We start from the raw sequence: 19,514 nt of genomic DNA, 5'->3' as shown, positions 1-19,514 counted from the left end.
TTCAAATCATTTTCAAATGCATTGTGAACAGAGAGCATTGTCTATAAAACATAGATTCTTAGTAATTTGACAAGTCTTGCTTTGTGACCACAGAAGTGATTACCTTTTGTAATTGTTCCATGATGCTAAAATGTACTTGTTGGCTGCATGGTTCTATGTTGACCTACTGGGTAGTGTTTTTTAAATTGAAAGTTACAAACAACTAGTGGGGCATAACATCAATTTGATAGGTTGTGACCAGAACTTTTTTAAATTAAAGAGAATAGAAATTACCCTACTGCACACTTTTTTCTTATTTATAAACTCTTAACATCACGTTACTCACAATGAACAGAATGATACAGTTCAATGGCAGCAGTTTTTAAATTTCTTAGTAGAACAAAAAAAATCATGTTGCATCATATAATGAAAAATGGCTTAGCTTTGATGGCATGATATATATAAACATATATATATATTTACACACATAAGCTCAGCTATAATTGGCCACATGTTTTATTTTGAATAGCAGTCAAACATATTTGCAAAACACGAATTCCATAAGTCAAATCTTCAATGTCTTCACTAATTTTTTCTTTTCTCATTTATCAACTAGTAAAAGAAGTGCATTGAAGTCTACCATTATGATTTGTCAATTTCTACCTATAATCTCATCAGTTTTGGTTGGATGCTTTGGAGCTTTGGTTGGTACATACACATTCACAAATCCTTTTGTCTTCTGGGTGAATTGAACATTTTGTTTATATAGTAACCACCCTTTATGCCTAATAATGCTTTTTGTCTCTAATTCTCTTTTCTCTGATTTAAGATAGCTACACTAACTTTCTTTTGTTCATGTTGCCAGATATTATCTCTTTCTATCCCCATATTTAAGCCATTCTGTAACTTTATGTTTTAAATTTATCTCCTATTAACAGTGCACAGCTAGATTTTTAAAATCCAATCTCTCTGATTTTTTACCTGATGAATTTAAACCATTTATACTTTTTAAGTTACGGACAGTCCCAAACTTACAATAGTTAGACGCAATGACTTTTTTACTTTACATTGGTTTAAAAGTGATACACATTCAGCGGAAACTGTACTTTGAATTTTGATCTTTTCCTGGGCTAGTGATATGCAGTGTGACTCTCTCATGATGCTGGGCAGTGACAGGTAGTTGCAGCTACCACTCAGCAGTGCAATCACAAGGGTAAACAACTGATACTCTACAATACTGCCAGAATATTTTGGATGTTTTGTGTTTTCCCTTCCCATAGTGTCCACAAAATGCCCACCTATGTCTCCTGCTTCTAATGAGAAGAAAAAGAAGGCAATTACTTTGAGATGAAACTCAGGATAACTACCCAACTATGGGATAATGTAAGTGTTCTGTGCACATTTAAGGTAGGCTAAACCAAGCTATGATGGTCAGTAGGTTAGGTGTATTAAATGCATTTTCCACTTACGATATTTTCAAATTACAATGCATTTTTTGTGATGTAACTCCCACTTGTAAGTCAAGAAACATCAGTAGTAACATGCTTGGATTTGGTTGTTTTATTTTTCACTTACTATTCTTTTTGTGTGTGTGTGTGCCATTTTTTTTCACTTCTGCTCTCTACTGAATAAGGTAAGTTTCCTAATTCTTTTTTCCTCTCAATTCTAAAACAGTCCCAGACACCTAAAACCACTGACTCTCCTCCACTTTCTCTCTTCTCTGCTTTTGGAATTCTTATTGACTTCCACTGGAGCTTTACCTATCTTCCATGTCTCTCAGATACACCATATGAAAGAGAAGCAACACTTTGTGTAGCATTGTTCTGTTTGATGGTTTCAGAAAAATATGGCAGAATAGTTCCTCGCGTTTACTTTTGCTTCCTCTAAAAAAAAAATCACTAAACTTAAAATACAGGGAAAATTTTTTTAAACCCATCAGAAAAAGGAAATGGAAGAGGCAACAAAAACTATTTTTAGAAGCTAGACAACATATGGGCAAGTGGCAATTGATTTAACAGACTCCAGGAAGCAGCCGTGTGAGAGCGAAAAGGCAACCTCTCCTATCAGATGAGTAGAGGCTCACTCTCTGGAGGAGGTGCCACAGTCTTTTGTTGGAGGAGCTCCAGACTCAGCTGAAGCTGGGAAAACCAAACAAAATGGCAAACCAAGGTAAGAGTTTCAAACAGAATGCTGAGATTCCAGTCCTCTCCCCAATTCAGTTCCCAAAGTTCAAGCAGCCAAGTGTTCATCCTCCGGGCAGACGATCAGAAGGTCCTTCCCTGGGCAACCTGGGCAGCTCAAGAGGAAAGATCTGGAGTATGAAACTGGAATGTACCCAACAAAATGGTCTAACCTAAAGCAAAGGCCACCCACATGCTAAGAGCTCCAGTCAACTTTTTATACCCACTCTTAATATGAGCGGCCTATCAAAAATCACCACTCACTGGATTCCTCCCTAACATCAACAATGAGCCCAAGGCCCACAGAAAAGGAAAAAGCACCAGGAGGAAAACAACACAAGAAACAAAAAAGATTTTTTCACTGTCACTAATATTTCCTCAGAAATATAAGAATTTATCATTTTAGGCCTGGCCGGGTGTCTTGGTTGGTTCGAGTATCATTCCAATATGCCAAGGTTGCAGGTTCAATCCCATGTCAGGGAACATACAAGGAGCAACCAATGAATGCATAAACAAGTAAAACAACAAATTGATGTTTCTCTCTCCCTCTTTCCCTCACTCCCTCTCCCTTTCTCTCTGTCTGTAAAAAATAAATAAATAAATAGTAAAAAAATTTAAATTGATTGATCTCAGAAAGAGAAAGGGAGGGAAGGAGAAAGGGAAGAAAAGAAAAGGGGTGAGAGAGAGAGACATCGATGTGAGAGCAAAACATTGATCAGTTGCCTCCTGCACGCACTCAACTAGAGACCGAACCCACAACTTGGGTGTGTGCCCTGACAGGGAATTGAAGCTGCCACCTTCTGTACAGGACGATGCTCCAACCAACTGAGCCACATCAGGGCCAGAGGAAAGAAAAGGTTATTTTAAATGATCAATAAAACAAGAGTTGGATGATTTTTCAAAGGAACATTCAGGCAATTAAAAAGAAACTTGACAGTATAAGTGAAAAGTTCAACAGAAAGGTAGAAAGATAAAGGAAATTGAGATATAAGTAAATACATGTGTGGGCAAAAGTAGGTTTGAACTCAACCACCTTAGGAGGCAGTGGGGCTACCCAAGCAGGTCACTGAAATTCAGGTTTGTTTACTGATTTTCAAAGACTACACGAATGTGTAAATAATGAAGGCCGGCAATTTGAGCACTTAAGAGATTGCACCTAAGTGCACTGTGCCATTGTGCCATTCTTTTGAGTTAATAAAGCTATTGTAATAATCATAACCGGCATGTCTTTTTCCACATGAACAACTGTAAACCTACTTTTGCCCACCCCTGTATATATAAAGGAAATTCCCTAGGAAGTAGAGGGGGGAAAAGAGAAGTATAGAAAATAGGGACATATATAGATGAAAAAGACCCCATCACAGCAAGTCTCGTACAAAGGATTGTGATTTAGAATAGTTTAGGGCTCTAATAGCAACACTGGAAATAAGAATAGAATGGAGCAAAACCTTCAAAACTCTTAAGGAACATTATTTCCTACTGAGAATTTTCTATCTCACCATCAATCAATTGTCAAGACTATATTAAGGACATTTCAGGCTGGAAAGCTTCACCTACAGTGTGGACTTTCCTAGGGAGCTAGAAAAAGATGTGTGCCCCCCTTACCCCGCCCCCCCCACCACCACCAAAGGCTATAAACCAGAGAAGAGAAAAGCCTAGTATCCAGAAATCCAGAAATAGGGGGCTCAGAGGGAGATGAAGGGAATGCCCAGAAAGGTGGGAGGAGCGATTCCAGGATGTAGAAAGGGCAGCCAGAACAATTTAGAGGACATCAAGTGGCTCCAAGAGAGATTTCTTCAAGAAGAAACTAATGGAATGATCATGCACCTGAAATGCAACGGAGAAGTGGAGGTTGAAATAGAAATGCTGGATTTGAGTTTTGTAAGAAACAGAGTCTGAGAAAAGTTAACAGGAAGAAACAAAATGGGTATTTAAACCAGAGAAAATGAAAAATGGTGCAGGCAAGAAGTAATCATCCTTCACCATATGGCTCAATGAGCAAGATTTATATAGTCATACTAATGCCAAGCATAACTATTAGGCAAGGATGGAAATTCAGAAAGTCAGCATGTTTGTGGGACCGGGAGGAGACCCAAAGAGTAAATTATCTCCTTTCATGGTGGAAAGTCAAGAAATAATGCCTAAACTTTAAAAAAAATACCAATAAATAGCATTAGAAAGCCCATTGTCTCTACAGATACAAGTAAATACAAGGATCAAATAAAAGAGCTAAAGTTGTTGGGAGAGAGAGATTGGAGGGGAGAGGGGGGGTTGTTGTAGTTCTCAACTTTTAAAAAACTGCATCTATATTTAGAGCTCCAATAAAAATAAAAAAAATATATTTGTCTGGTTATTTTACAGTTGCTCTTTTCCTTTCATGTGTCCGATTTCTTTCTGACTACTCATATTAAACATACTTATTTTACAGACCTTGCTAGGTGTTTCTCTCACGTTGAATTTGAGTTCTAACTGGATGACTCTCAGCTATGGTGGACCTTTTTCTCAGGAGCTCTCTCATGTTGAATTGTGAGCTCATCTCTGGGGGAACTTCACCCATGGGACACCTGCTGGGCCACAGCTGAGGTTGTGCATGTGTTTCTTTCAATTGCTCCAGGGGTATTTCCAACCTCACACCACATCCAAGTTAACATCTCAGCTTGAGGATTCCTAGGTGACAGGGCTCGTGTAAACTCATAAAGTGGATGCCGTGGTGTCTCCTAGATCCTCTGCCTGCACCTGGGCATTCATTCCCTCAGCTGCCAGGAGTGAGGGAGGTGATGGCTCACAGTTCACCCCTCTCCTGGAACTGCTCTCTACTGAGGGAAGCTTCCTCTCCCTGGGGCAGCCCACACGAATGACTGCTTTAGCCCCCTTGCATCATTCAATTGGACCCTTCTAAAGGGCTATTCCAGTCTCCAACTCCCTACAGGACAAGCCTCCTAGTCAACAGCACTGAAGTTCAACTTTCCCTCTGCCCAGTCCTACTCCCCTTGCTTCCTTTCATGGATTATTCCCGAGAGTTTCCCCCAATAAACCTCTTGCAGTAAATTTCAGAGTCTCAGGGTCTACTTCCAAGGAAATCAACCTATGAAAATTCCAAACACAAATTTGTATAAAGTCAGTCTCATGGTTGTGAGTCCTAGCGGAAGGCTCCCCTACCCTCACTCCACACAGCTATGCAGAGGCAGACAAGCTTCCCCACTCTCCCCCTGGTCCGGTGGGTGGGTTTGTTCTGGTCCACCCATCCATTAAAGGTAAAGTCCTCTAGTGAATTTACCTCATTCTGAGACCTTAGCCCCCTGCACCTGCCTGGCACTGGCCAAGGCCATTGTTATGAACTGTGTTCTCTACAAAATGCATATGTTGAAGGCCTAACTCCAGTATCTCAGAATGTGACTGCATGTGGAGATGGAGCTTTTAAAGAGGCAATTTAAAAGAGGTCGTTATAGGAAGAGCTTAGGGTACAGACACACAGAAGGAAGACCATGTGAAGACGCGGAGCAGATGGCCATCTACAAGCCAAGGAGAGAGGCCTCGGAATGAAACCAGTCCTGCTGACACTTTGATCTGGACTCCAACCTGGAAATTAACTTCTGTTGTCTAAGCCTCCAGTCTGCGGTGCTTTGTTATGCGCAGCCGGAGCACACTTCTGCGGCCACCGTCCTTCCCTGTGTGGACGTGGTAACCCAGGCCCCTCCTACTGGCACCAAGCCCCTCTCCCCCCACCACTCCACCTCCCACCCTGGGCAGTCCTAGCTTCTGCATTCATCTAATAGCTCTGATTTTCAGCTCCTTCTTTGGGGGAGGAGATGACAGAGGCTACTGGTGACCATGTACTGTGTCCTATCTCTAACCATTCAGTGATGTCCTTTCTTACGCACCCCTATGTGTCCAACTGGGGGGAGGGTCCATCAGGTTATCTGCCTACCCCCTGCCCTGTCATTTGCTCTGACATCTCTAGAGTTCACCTTCCCACTAGACCTGAGCTCTCCAAGGGTGCGAATGGGTTGTTCCACTTCTGAATGCCCGCTGCCATACCCGCACAGCAGCCTGGCCTTGACCAACAGGCACTCACTAACAACTGGATGAACAAGTCACAAGCTGGAAGAAAGGACTGGCCCGTAGGCAAGGAAGACAATGAAAAGTGAGAAACAGGTCCCTTTAAGGGGGAAAGGACTCTCCCCCTCCCTCTGGCTTCATCTGTTACTTTCAAATCTCAATACCCCTACCTTGCAGCCCTGGGGACAGGGCACCAGAAAATAACCTCCTGGATAAGAGCAGCTGCGCCAGAAATCCGCCTCCCAGAGGCAGTTCCCACAGGGCCCACCATTACAGGCCTGGAACACAAGCAGCGCAGAAAACCCCTTCTTGTCCCCCTGGCTAACACATACAATTGGAAAGAGGTACAGCAATAAGAAAAGGCCTCAGGAATTTCCCACAGGGCGTTAGCAGACCTCAGGGGCACACGGGGCGGGGGGGGGGGGGGGGGGGGGGGGGGGCAGGACCCGCCTGGCCTCATGAGGTGAGTCCAGCTGGGGCCCACGGCCCAGCTCGGGAGTCACTGCTCTGGCTGTGTGACAAGGACACCCCCGTGCTAACGCAGCCTGGCCACACTTTTAATTAAATGCTGGGTGCAGAATGCAGGGGAAGGGAGGCAGACACACAAGCAGCTGCAGAGACCCCGCCTCCACTCCCGCTAGAAACAGCAGCGCATTGTAAGCATGAGACTCTGGGAAGATGTGATCTGACAGAGCCAGGCTAGTCGCACCCTTGTTTACTGTGCTTTTCCTGGTAACCTCCTATAACTGACTCCCCCATCCCCAACATCTTTCGTCTTGAGCTGAAGGTGGTATTAAAAGTGATGGCTTCCAAGTTTCTCGGGCTTGCTGTGTCTCTCCCATGTATACAGGAGGTATACATGTTATTCAGTTTTCATTTGTTTTTCTCCTGCTAATCTGTCTTATGTCGGCTGGATCATTAGACCAGCCAGAAGAACCTTGAAGGGTAAAGGGAAAATGTTCCTCTGCCACACACTCATTCAAACCTCAAAGTGAGCCGGAATGCATTTTCCTAAATCATCCTAACAAAGACATTAGTGATGTCAAAATTCTGAGTTTTGAAACAATTTGTGTTCCCTTTCTAGCCTCATTATTAAATCAGATTTTTGAAAGGTTTGTTCATAACAGCATTGTCATTTTCTGTGCTGCCTACCGATTACAAACAGAAGCAATTTTAAAACCAAACCAGGGCTCTCTCTGAAATATTCAATATGTATTACCATCTAGTTTCATATCAGCATTTGGGCAGGTCCAATATCACGATATCATCAAGTTATATCAAAAATAGTTCACATTCCTTTCAAAGAACATATTCCTTTCAAAATACTTCCAAATCACAAACTTTGATAGAGTTCACCTAATGTTTCAAACTACACCTGACACATGAATGTCAACCATAGTTACATATATAACTGATTTGGCACAGAGAACTCAGTAATACTGGCCAAAGTTAGTTTCATCATTAGGTCTTTGAGAAGCTACTAATTTGAAGGAACAGCATACCTGATTACCTGGAAATTTATACAAAGTGAAGGGAAACATTCTTTATTTGCAATGTAGACACTATGTTAAAATATGAACTCTTTCTAGCTGACTGAAAAAATGAGGCATCCCAAAGCTTATACATATCCATAATCCTCATTCCCAAACATGCAAGAGACAACAGCATTTCTTCAGAAGATGCTCAGCTACAAATCAGAATCTATGATTGAAGAGAAATGGCCGGTGAGAAGATCAAGACGGGAATTCTGACTGATCCCAGCAGTTACAGTTACAAGATACCACCCCTAGCAAGAGAATGGCCATAAGGATGATCAGTTGTCTCAGAAATATTTCAATAGTTTATAAAATAAATCAGACCTAAGCCTGGTATTAAAACCATGTATACTTATAATTTTGATATGATTTATAGCCTTTGTTTTAAAAATCTTTTTTTTTCCTCTGCACATTTCACAGAACTTAGCCTTTCCCCTTGAAAATCACTAACCCCTGAGACAAAACTGACCAAAGTTAGTTTTATGGCTCCCAGGTTTGAGCCTCTGCCAGCTCCTGAGCCCCAAGGTGAAAGGACCCCCTCAGCTACCTCTCCACCAAACCAGACAGAGGGGCACGGAAGCTGGCCCCAGAGCTGTCCTCCCGACCTGAAGAAATTGTTTACTACCCTTACCTCACCTTTGGCCAATCGGCTCCTAACATGTCCCCGGACTCTCAATCCACGGTGCCCTATGATTTTGCCCTATATAACCTGTTAGTTACCGGCCATCCACAGCCGGGTCTTTTTGAGCACAAGCTCACCTAACTCCCAAATACTGTGCTTAACTACTTAAATACATGCTCCCAGTCCTAATCAAGTCCTTCCGCCACTGTAAACTTGCTCATTCGTCATCTTTTGGCCAATGCACGCAGGCAAATGGACTCACACACTGGGGTTTGATAACAGTACCTAAACAAACCTTTAAAGTTTATTCCTGAGAAATTTTTTCTAAATTATTTTCCTTCCACCTAAAAAAGGGGGTTTTTAAAATATATCTCAGTTGAACCATCTTGAGTACTGCATGCTTTTCGAGCCCCCAAGGAGATGGTAAACCACCCAGCAGTGGCAAGAAGTCGTGGTGATAAACATGATCTCTTCACCATGATTACCAGCCCTGCCAACTCGCATGGACACGCTCGCATGGGCACACTCTCCAAAGACTTCTCTGCCATCTCAAACATGGGCATGTCGGGATTCTGTAGCAATTCTCTTTGAAAATATTAACTGAATCAGCCTGACCATTTCATTTCATCCCATCTCTCTGTCAACCACCTCCTTGAAGAATAAAACTAGGGCTCCTTCTGACACTTCTTAAAGCATACACTTGCTATTTCTGAAACATAAAATTTTCATACAGATTGTAATTTAAACATAACATCAAAAGTCAACTTACATTGCTTAATCCTATTGATTTTCTTTCTATTTGAAACTATGAAAAGGATTGCACAAAACTGTGTCAACATGTAAAAGAAGCTTTAGAAAGAATTTTAAATATTTGATATTATACATACATTTAGGAAACAAAAGGATAAAACCAGCAACCCTAACAACACAACCAGAGACCACCCTAAGGGTTTTAAATATGAAACACACACACAAAATATAGCTACGCCATATAGATAGAGTTAGGAAGCTGCCTTACTCTAAGCTGCCTGGTGAAGCTGCCAAGGTGACCGTGCTTACCATGTCTGGCCTCCCCTTTGCTCTCCTCCTATTATTACTATTAATGCCTAACTAATTACGATAACAAATGTACCACAGAAAACAACTAAGATCATGACATTATATGCCAATGCCAACATTTTAGAGGCAAGAAGTTAGAGTATTTGACTTAAATACGATGGACAAAAAAAAGGGGCACATACTAAACCTAATAAGCTCAGGGAAGGCCTGCATGCAGGGCTTACAAACTCAGAGACCAAAAGTAACCACACAGGATGGTCTGAACATAAAAATTCCTAAATAAAAGCTAGTCACTGCAGTAATAATGTCCTAGGCCTGAAGCTTCCTTGACAAAGGTCAGCCTTTACCTTAAGTGAGCCTATTGTCTTTTATGCATCTAAGATAACATATCTTTGAAATGTCAGAGTAATCCTTTTTTTTCCAGACCCCCCCAGGGGCACCCACAACACCAGAGCAGAGAGGATAGAACCCCTCATTGTTATCTTGTTGCCCATATACCACCTCTATGTTATGTTAACTACTCTGTACCCACCAATGTGTGTGCCTCTTGGGTTATTCTTTATTCATCTCAGATATTTCCCTACTTTGCATCCCCCCACCTCCCTAATCTACCACCAATGAATTTCATCTACCTCCCCCTATGACCATTACCTGCCTCCTTTGATTCTAATATCCTATATAATAAAAGCCTAATATGCTAAGTGTCTGGTTGTCCGGTCGGCCGTTCATCCAATCAAAGCATAATATGCTAATGATATGCTAAGGCCGCTCAACCGCTCACTATGACGTGCACTGACCACCAGGGGGCAGACATTCCAGTCCGACTGGTAGGTTAGCTTGCTACTGGGGTCCAGCAGATCAGGACTGAGCGAGTCGGGCTGGACATGCCCTGGAGCCTTCCTGCAGTCCCTCCCTGGCTAGCCAACCTCCCGCATTCCTCCCCAGTCCCAGTTGTGCACCAGTGGGGTCCCTCAGCCTGGCCTGTGCCCTCTCACAATCCAGGACCCCTCGGGGGATGTCAGAGAGCTGGTTTTGGCCCCATCCTGCAGGCCAGGCCAAGGGATCCCACTGGTGCACGAATATGTGCACCGTGCCTCTAGTATAAAATAAGCTGTAAAACTGCCATTCTTCAAGGCATTTTCTCAATCCCTTGAGACTTTGCTTCCTGGCAATAGTTTTCAGACTGGCTCAAATAACTCTTATAAGACTTTTTCTTAGGCTGGATGTTCTTGTCAACAATACTTGCTACAACAAAGAGGTAAAATCATTTTAAAAAGAAAAAAAAAACTTTTACAAAACAACATTCTAATTCCATATGTATTTTGCAATAGTCTTTTCCTAATTAAAGGAAATGGAACAAAATTTTCAAGATAACCCAACTGACCAGGCATAACATGTGAAACCAAAATTTCCTCATAATTTTTCCCTATTATGAGATTAAGTACATCAAATGTAGTATTATTCTCCCAAAGGAAGGACTTACTCAGTATTTCTTCACATTTAGGTCCCCATTTAAACACCCACAGGATAAAATGGTAACAGCTCTATTAGGCACAGGGACACTTCTGAATGACTGTATTCTGTTTGCAAACCACCTCCCTTCATTCCATCCCTCTTTCCTTACATATGTAAATTACGGTGTCTGATGGAGCCTGCCAACAGCCACCACAACCAAATTATCCTCTAGGGACCTCAATCGGGCTTGTTATTCTTGTTTCAGCAGAAAAAAAAAAGGGGGAGAGGAAGAAGCAGCTATTTTCAGGAATTATAATTCCTCTTGATTAGATTTCTGGCTCACAGCTAAATGTTTATACCCTGAAATGCATTACCCGCTGCTTCTAAATGTTTGGCTTTTATTGAGAGCCAAGATATGGCACCTACAATGTTTCCGATATAAATTGCTTCAAGTAATATACGTCTAGTTTTGCCGGGAGCATTTGGTCAAATTCTAATATGCCCTCTAGGGAGCCAACACCAACTTCCAGCAGCAGATCTAACTGTGTAAAATAGAATTTTAAACAACACAGAGCCCTATCTTCCAGGGGACACAGTCCTTTTCTCTCCTACTCTGAGGGTTGTCACATGATTCACTTTGTATACTTATCACTCAGAATATAGATCTTTCTATTAAGGTAATGAACTAATCACAAAATACATTCATTCCCCCCACTCCCACCCCCCCCAGCATTAAAAAAAACACTGGTTTCTACCAGGGATGAGCTGAAGCTGAATGTCATAGCTTACGCTTGTGAATCGTTGCCCGATCAATAAGATTAAGTAGCTCGTGCACATTTCCATAGGCTGCAGACATCAGCTAGAAGTATGTCAGAGGCTTCCTAACCTGCCAGACAGGACTATCCAGAGGTGGAAAATGTGCAATTGTCTTCATTTTTCTTGATTGTAATCAATGTTTTTGTTTCTGTGGCCACTGAAAACTTGAAAGAGGACCCTCTCGTTTTTCTTTCATAAAAATATGTGATTGATTTTATCCCAAACCTTACACAGATATCACTGGGGAGAAAGGGGAGGCTGTACTACAATTTGCACTCATCGGATTGCATTAGGCTCAAAATATGAATCTCACGGAACACACTTGTCACGTCAGCCCAAGCTGCAGGCAGCCACCAGGAGAATAGCTCCCCGTCCGGCTGGCAGCTGGAATCGATTTCCACAAGCCTACAAGGGAGAGAGCAAGCCTCCATTTCTTCTTCTTCACCACGTCTTCCCTCCTCAGAGGAGAGAGGCCATTTTACTAATTTATAAGCACCCTGACTATCCAACCACCCCAAAAAATACTCATCAATAATAGTCAACTAAAAGCAAAAGCGCACCCCACAGGAGTCAGAGAATGAAACAGGCAACCCGGGCACATCACTGATGGGCAAGGCTCCCGCTACTCACTGAAGGCGGCCACGGCCAGGGCCAGTGTCACGACAATGGAGAACCAGGAGACCCACAAGGCCTTCTTCCTGTAGTTCTGGGCTTCGTGAGGTTTCAGTCGGGTGCTGCTTTCTAGCAAGCCTGACAGAAAGAAGGCGAAACGGAAGTTAGACGTTTCCCTATTAAGAAACCCACAGCCAGAGCTACACTTTCTTATACACTATCTTGTCTTGGTTGCAAAGAAAACCAAATTCTCAGTCAAGCATTCAACATAAAAGGAGCTTATGACACCATCTCTGGCTAGACAGCTGATCATATAGCTCTCACAGGCAGGGCAGCCTCCTCACCAAGCTCCAAACTGACGGCCCTGGGGCCACGACGTGGTTCTACAATTAGGAGAGTTCGCCGGGAAGTCGGGAAGTCGGGCTTTCAGGCACCTCTTGAGAAGACCAGAGGCTCTGGCAATGCCCGGCCTGTGTTCCTGCAGCGTAACAGCAGCTGTCTTCTTTACCGAGGCCCTGCAGACCCCACCACGCTCTAACCTGCTGATGAACCAGCCATCCCCCAGCCCTTGGGTTAACTAGCTTGGCTCACACAGGTGCTGCTCCCTCTAACAGCTCCCTTTCGGTAGCAAAACAACACCAATAGCCCACATTTAGTTAGCCATTCAGGCTCCTCAGCTGTGGGCATTGATTTGCATTGATCCACCTGCGCAGTCCCAACTGGTGCGCTGGGTTTTGCCCAAAGCAGTAAGTCATGGGATACAAATGCTCACGTTGCTCCCTCAATGACGACTCACAGAAGGACCATTTCTCTTTAACTGCCACCACCAAGAGCCGTGAGACCTAAATTATATGCCATTTTTCTTCTCTCTTTTTTCTGCTTTATAGTATCTATCCCTTTGTACCAACCATATGTCGAAAAATTCTTAGAATATTAAAGGGAGTAAATCTGTTATAACTGGAGGCAGCTTTCCAGACAGGCCATGTATAAGAAAGGTTTGGTTTCTGTCTCCTAGGCTTTCAACATTGAGAGTCCTTGACAACAGAAAGTCGTGGCTCCCAGGCGATGCCCAAGCGTCAACTGCCTTGGGTGGGAGACCGAAACACCTTCAGTATGATCCCAATTTATATTTTTTCTTCTCCTTTGAAAACAGAGCATACATGGCACATCTTGGTTACAAAGAAAACCAAATTCTCAGTCAAGCATTCCACATAAAAGCAGCTTATGACACCATCTCTGGCTAGACAGTTGCTCGCATAGCCCTCCCAGGCAGGGCAGCCTCATCACCAAGCTCCGAAAGATTAAGAAATTGATCGTCAAAGCTTAGGCACTGTTTGTAAAATAGTGTACAGTGTGCGACATATCACACGTATGCATCACGTAAAAGGCATCATCTTATTAGACCGAGTGGGTACCACACTAAGCCTCTAGTTGTCAAAAAAAAAACAAACACAAAACAAAAAAAACCTGTGTCCTGTTAAAAATTATAGCGAGGACCCTGTTAAAATGTCTCAGTTCCATTTACTTCCCAGATGCAAGCACCCTGAACAAGTTCTGAACAAAACAAGAGGAAATATCGAGAGGTTGCTCAGTGAGCCCAGTTTATAGCTCAGAGATTTTGAAGTAATTGAAACCTGTAGACTTACATCAGATCAAAAGATAAATAAGATTGCTAAAGGTAGGTTTAAGCACAACCTCCATCATCTCACAGTATCTCCCCAAACCTTCCTTAACAAATGAATGCACTTGGATGGAAAACAGAAAAACCTCTCTTATGAAATTCTACCCTAGGAACAAGGGGTTTCGAAGTAAAATCCCTTTGTCTACTTCTTTCTGTCCCTTTGTCTGCATCTTCTCCAGCTGCCGAAAACACCCCATTCTCATCTTCAACTATAATCACCCTGTGTCCAGTTAAAGCCACAACCTAGAAAGAGCACGTCCCACACACTCCCAGTAATTTATTTTCCCTTTTCCCAAATGATATAAAAATCTTCCTTTCATCTTGGCAAATTGATTTTCAGAAGGGAAGCTGTAATATTTAAGTAATGACTCAAATAAGCAGTTAATTTGCTGGGTATTTTGACAGCAACAATCTCAAGAGGTTTATCTACTGGGGGTAAAAGCAAGGTTCCTTTTAGAAGTAGATTTAATGTTCTAAGAGAAACACAATGATCGGCGTTTTCTATCCTGCCACATGGCATTTTTCCTTCCAAAGTCAGCAGTTCCCAACAATATCATTGACCATGTAGACCAATCTACATGCCTCACCCTCAGGGGGCCAGCACGGCCATGACGGGGTTTGGGATCACAGCCCACATAGGCTAGCCTGCCCTGCTGAGGGGAGGCACGTCCTCTTAACAGTGGTTCTTCCCCTGATCTGATCCTGTGTGTACCTCTCCCATGAGATTTTTTTAAATTAAAAAACTGCAGTAAATGCACCGGGAAGACTGTCCCTGAAGGGAGGAACTTTCCCATTTCTATCCAACCTTGGTTATTTCCTACTGGTTTTCCTCTCTAAAAATATAGCCAGTACCAAGAATGGAAAACGTTCTACTCCTCAAAGGGAAATGGGGTATAATCACCTACAAAGACCCAGCTCATAAATGGCCTGCACACAGGTGCCTCTATTTCTGCTCCCATGTTGGCTGCGTGTACACTTGAAAGCCACGGAGATGGGATGAGAATTTCTGTTTTCAGGAAGCTGTGCTTCCAACGTAGAAAAAAGGCAGCACAGCCTAGAGAAGCCACGGCAGGCCTCAGGTAGTTGGCCTCCGCATTCCGATTTCTAATCTCGCTCCAATTTCACATATTTGCAATCTGGGCCAGGCACTAGTAAGCGTAAAGTTGTATTCATGAAGGACTGTATTATTATTTAAGGGGGGGAGGGGAATACAAATATATGTGGGGAGGTTGAAGTTATCAGCACTTCCATGCTAGTATGAATTAGTTCCGATCGCTTTCTCCTAAAGAGTCATGCTTGGATTCGCTAAAGGGGAAGGAAATTCATTAGCTGGGAAGGTAGTGGGAAATGCTGAAGCAAGGCTGGGCCCTAAGGATTGGAGCAGGACCATGGGGAAACACTTGTGGAGAGAAGAGTGGATATTAAAAGGGAGAGAGTGAAAACACTAAGGCTAATGTGGCCTATATTTCGTGTATTTAGTCCCTACAGGTCTCAGACCACAGAGCTCTTGCTCCCTGAACTACAAGACTCAGCCAAATGGCACTGCAGTTACTGACACTGTGAGCTAGCTAGGTTTCTGGAACCAGCCCACATCCCTAGGGGAAAATGCCTCCAAATTCCCAGAGCACTAAATTATAAAGCAAGCCTTGGATATGAGTTAGAAGCAGCCTGCAACAGGGTCCTGATAGCTCAGACGGAAGCTAGGACAAGAGAGAAAGCCAAGCATGGGGTACACATCCCGGGTACCCAACCCTCACATGCCCTACTTGGGCCTGGAAGATCACAAGCCAGGCATGATGGAGAGATGCACAGCAGGCCATTGCTAAGGCTCCAAATCCTTTCACCATCAGGAAGAAGGCAGCAACAACCACACCATTCCCAAGGGATGCAAAAATCGATATTGGAAAGATGGGGCCCCATAAGGAAAAATAACACAAACACAAAATATTGTAAACCTGCTCAGGTAACCTTCTGATTTATTTAAGAAAGATGACTCACGCATCATTAACTCTTTGCTGTCAGGAATAGGTTAAACAAAAGAATATCACACTTTCAGCTTTCAATGCCACGAAGCACTAGGTCTTTGGGAGACAGGGTCCGTCCTAACAGAGAGGCTGTGTGTGGTATGCAAAGCTTTCACAAAGTGACAGTTTATGAACAGGGAATGCTTTCACGCTATACCATAATGAAAAATGAAATTCAGCAGACCAGTTAAAAATAACCTTAAGAACAAATTCAGATGGGCTTTTTACACTTGAGCATGAACTACAAAATGATGCTAGGTATCAACTCACCCTAGCACTTTTTTCCCCTCCCATCATTTTGTGGGGTGGGGAGAACTAGGCCAGCCAGCTCTGGCAGATGACCTGCAATGCCACAAAAATAAACTCGGCTCAGAGTTGTCCTTCTTCACGACCAAGTTTGTAAACACTACCAGGTTCGTTGCAGAGGGGAAGGTAATTAACACCACCTATAACAAAGCTGACAGGTCCTGCTGGGTGCTTGGTGCCTATGATGTCGCCCATCATCAACTCTAAAATAACAGCCAGTCATGTGAGAATCCCACGAGAAACTGCAACACGGGTGCCCAGCTCGGTGCAAGCAGAGCGGCCCCAGTTCTCGCCGCGCTCCCGGCCTGTTCAGCCTGTGCTCAGGCACTGCCTTTTCCATGTCATTCTATTTCACCGGCTTATGGTTTAAAATTTCTAACAGGGAAGAGATCGTGCATCTGCACACTAAACCGGAATAAAAATGTGCAGGAGATACTAAGAATAGGACAGAAACCTGCTAAGACTAAAATATAAAAATCCGCCACAGCCAACAAAAACCAGGCGTCCAAGAAAACGGGTGGAAGTGGCGAGGAGCCGGCTCCCCCCGCGAAGGGCCTGGCGGCAGGAATCCCGCTTCGGCCCCCGGCCGGTTTTCACAGAACCACTGGATCTTTTTGAGGGGGTCGATTTGGACTTGGATTTGGTAACAAGCAGAAAAAATACAGACGTAGCCAAGAACGGGGCTTCGAGCAGAAAGGAAACGAGGGAGGGAGAGAAAGAGGGATGGAGGAGGAGAGGGACGCGGGAATGCACAGGGGAGTCTCTCCCGTTTCTCAAAGGGGCTTCGGCTGTCCGTGGGAAGGTGGGGTTTGGTCTCCCAGGAAAAGGGCCTTTGGGGGGTCCGGGGCCAGCGCCTCGGGAGCGATTCTGAAGGAGGTGGGGGCGTGCGCTCTTGGGAACCACCAGGTTTCGGTGCATTCATCCAGGTGAGGTGGCCCAAACCCAGGTGTCACAGTCCTCTGCCCTCACCACCGGACACCCCACGGTAAACGGGGTCCCCTGTAAATGAAGGTCGGGATCACAGCCCACAAAGGGGGTGGGCGGCCCGGCGGCCGCTAAGGGACTCTCCAGGGCAGGCTAACCCCGCAGAGGGAAGTTATCCGGGAGCCGGTGAAGTCGGAGGGGCTGGGACGGAGGACGCACCGGGCGCAGGTGCCTCCCAGCCGAGAGGGGGCTGCAGTCCCCGGGGGCGCTCAGCTCCAAAAGCAAAAACCGCCTCCCGCAAACTTTTCCAGGGGGCGCCGGAGGGGCAGGGGCTGAGGCTGGCCGAGAGGAGGGCGCGGGCTCCTGCGGGTTTCCCCTGGAGGCAGCGGGTCCTCGGGTTCCGAGGCGGCACCGCCCGCGGGAGGTGGGGCCGCTGTTCTCTGCTCTCCGCTCCTTCCCTGGGAGGTCCCTGCTCCGCGCCCAGCCCAACCCGGGACCCGGGAGCGGGAGCGGGGAGTTGCGGGTTCCTTGCCGCGCCGGCCCGGCTGGGGGCAGGGGCCGGGCCGGGGGACAGGGGCCGGGCGGCGCGCTCACCTCGGTCCTCCAGCCCGTCGTTGAACTGGCCGCTCTGGCTGATCCGCAGCTGCTGCCCCTCCTCGGGCTGCGGCGGCTCGCGCGCTGGGGGGCTCAGCGGGCCTGGGGCAGCGGCCAAGGGCGCGTGGCCCCGGGTCCGCGGCGGGGCGACGGGGCCCGGGGGGCTGCGGCGCTCGCTGCCCGCTGCCGTCTCCATGGCGCGGGGCTGCGGATCCCAGCGGCGACGATGAGAGCGGCGGGGATTCTAGTGAGAAGTGCGGGGCTTGGAGGCTGTGAGCCGGCGGAGGGACGGACGGACGGACAGCGCCGGGAGGGAGGGAGGGAGGGAGGCGGCGCCGCGAGTGGAGGTGCGCCGGCTGCAGGGGCGGGGGTGCAGGGAGCCGCGCGCCCGTGGCCGGGGCCGCGGAGTGGCTGCCGCGCTCCGCCCCCGGGGGCAGGTGCAGAGGCGGGGACCCGCCCCGAGGCCCCGGAGCCGCACCCGCGCGCCGAGACCGTGCGGACTGAAGGACTCGGCGGGCCAGTCGCGCCCGGGAACTGCTGGGGCGCGCCGGCCGGGCCTAGGGAGGGTGTGACGGAAGCCCGGCCCCGGTCGCGCCGCGTGCCCAGAGGGGAACCCCCGGGCCCGAGTTCCTCTGCCGTCCGGGAAGCCGGCGGCCGCGCTCCGGCCGGAGAGCCCGCAGCGCCCTCACGGGGCATCTCTCCCCTCTGGAAGCGCACCGGCGTCAGGGCGGCGCTGCGGCTCCGCCTGGGCTGCCGTCCTCGCCGCCCATCCCGGGGAAACCGGGTGCACCTGCTCCCGAGCCGTCGGCCCGGCGTCCCCGGTGGCTTTGATTGCCCTCCCCGTTCCTCCCTTCAGCACCAACGTAAGGGCGCCGAGTAGCCTTGGATCACTGGGCGCTCAAAAAATGTTGGGGTCCCCAGGCTCCCCACGGAGACCATCCTTGGCCTTTGTCCCAGCCAGCCCCCTCCAGTCCCCCCCCCCCCCCCCACACACACACACACACGCTGGCTGTTTTCCCTCTGAGTGTTCCAGTCTCGCCGGCCCTTCGGGACTCGAAGCCTGTCCCGCGCGGCGACCGTCCGCGCCACTGACCGCGCGGAGCTCAGACCCGGGCGCCGAGCGGCTGGTCCCCGCAGCGAAGGACGACCGGGCCCACGGCCGGGGCCCACGCCCGCTCTCTGTCAGCCCCAGAGGTTCAGAGGCGGACAGGCCGTTTGTCAGATTTGTCTGGAATTCAATAGTATCCACATCCAAATTAGATTTCATTTTCAAATAGAAGTTTAAGTTTTAGATTTCGTCTTTAAATTCAATGCGCTATAAAATGCCAATTCCTTATTTAACGCCTGCCTACTTTGGGGGGTGGGCACTCTGGTTTTTTTGTAGAATAACCTTTCTTTTGCCTGCGATTGAAATCGCAGTAGGATTTAACTGCCTTTGCGGTGTGGTGGGAACGTCACTAGAAAAGGGAAGAGGGTTTCACTCGACGTTAGATTCCTGGGTTGGAATGAGAAGATCTGAGTTGACCTTGGCCAACTCACTTTACCTGTTTGATCACTAATTTCGTCGCCACAAACGGAAAGAGTTGGACGAGGTCATTTCATAGGCCCCTTCTTCTGGGAAAAGAAGGTGGGAGGGAGGAACGTAAGAAAGAAGGAAAATTTTTTTAA

At 46.4% G+C, this 19,514-nt stretch overlaps 1 protein-coding gene across 1 annotated transcript in view; it reads right to left on the bottom strand.

Moving 5' to 3' along the window:
- The window catches only part of TMEM163 (transmembrane protein 163), a 232,143-nt gene extending 213,879 nt beyond the window's left edge, over positions 1 to 18,264 (bottom strand). Inside the window, exons 1-2 of the mRNA XM_079781702.1 lie at positions 17,847 to 18,264; positions 12,336 to 12,455 (exon numbers count right to left, since the gene is read on the bottom strand). Of these exons, the coding sequence (XP_079637828.1) occupies positions 12,336 to 12,455; positions 17,847 to 18,042 (316 nt within the window). The 5' untranslated portion in view covers positions 18,043 to 18,264. The remainder of the gene's footprint in view (positions 1 to 12,335; positions 12,456 to 17,846) is intronic.
- Positions 18,265 to 19,514: the final 1,250 nt, after the last annotated feature.

The sequence above is a fragment of the Cnephaeus nilssonii genome, assembly GCF_951640355.1.
Source record: "Cnephaeus nilssonii genome assembly, chromosome: 10".
In the NCBI taxonomy this organism is placed as follows: Eukaryota; Metazoa; Chordata; class Mammalia; order Chiroptera; family Vespertilionidae; genus Cnephaeus; species Cnephaeus nilssonii.
This window is presented reverse-complemented; position numbering and strand designations above follow the sequence as displayed.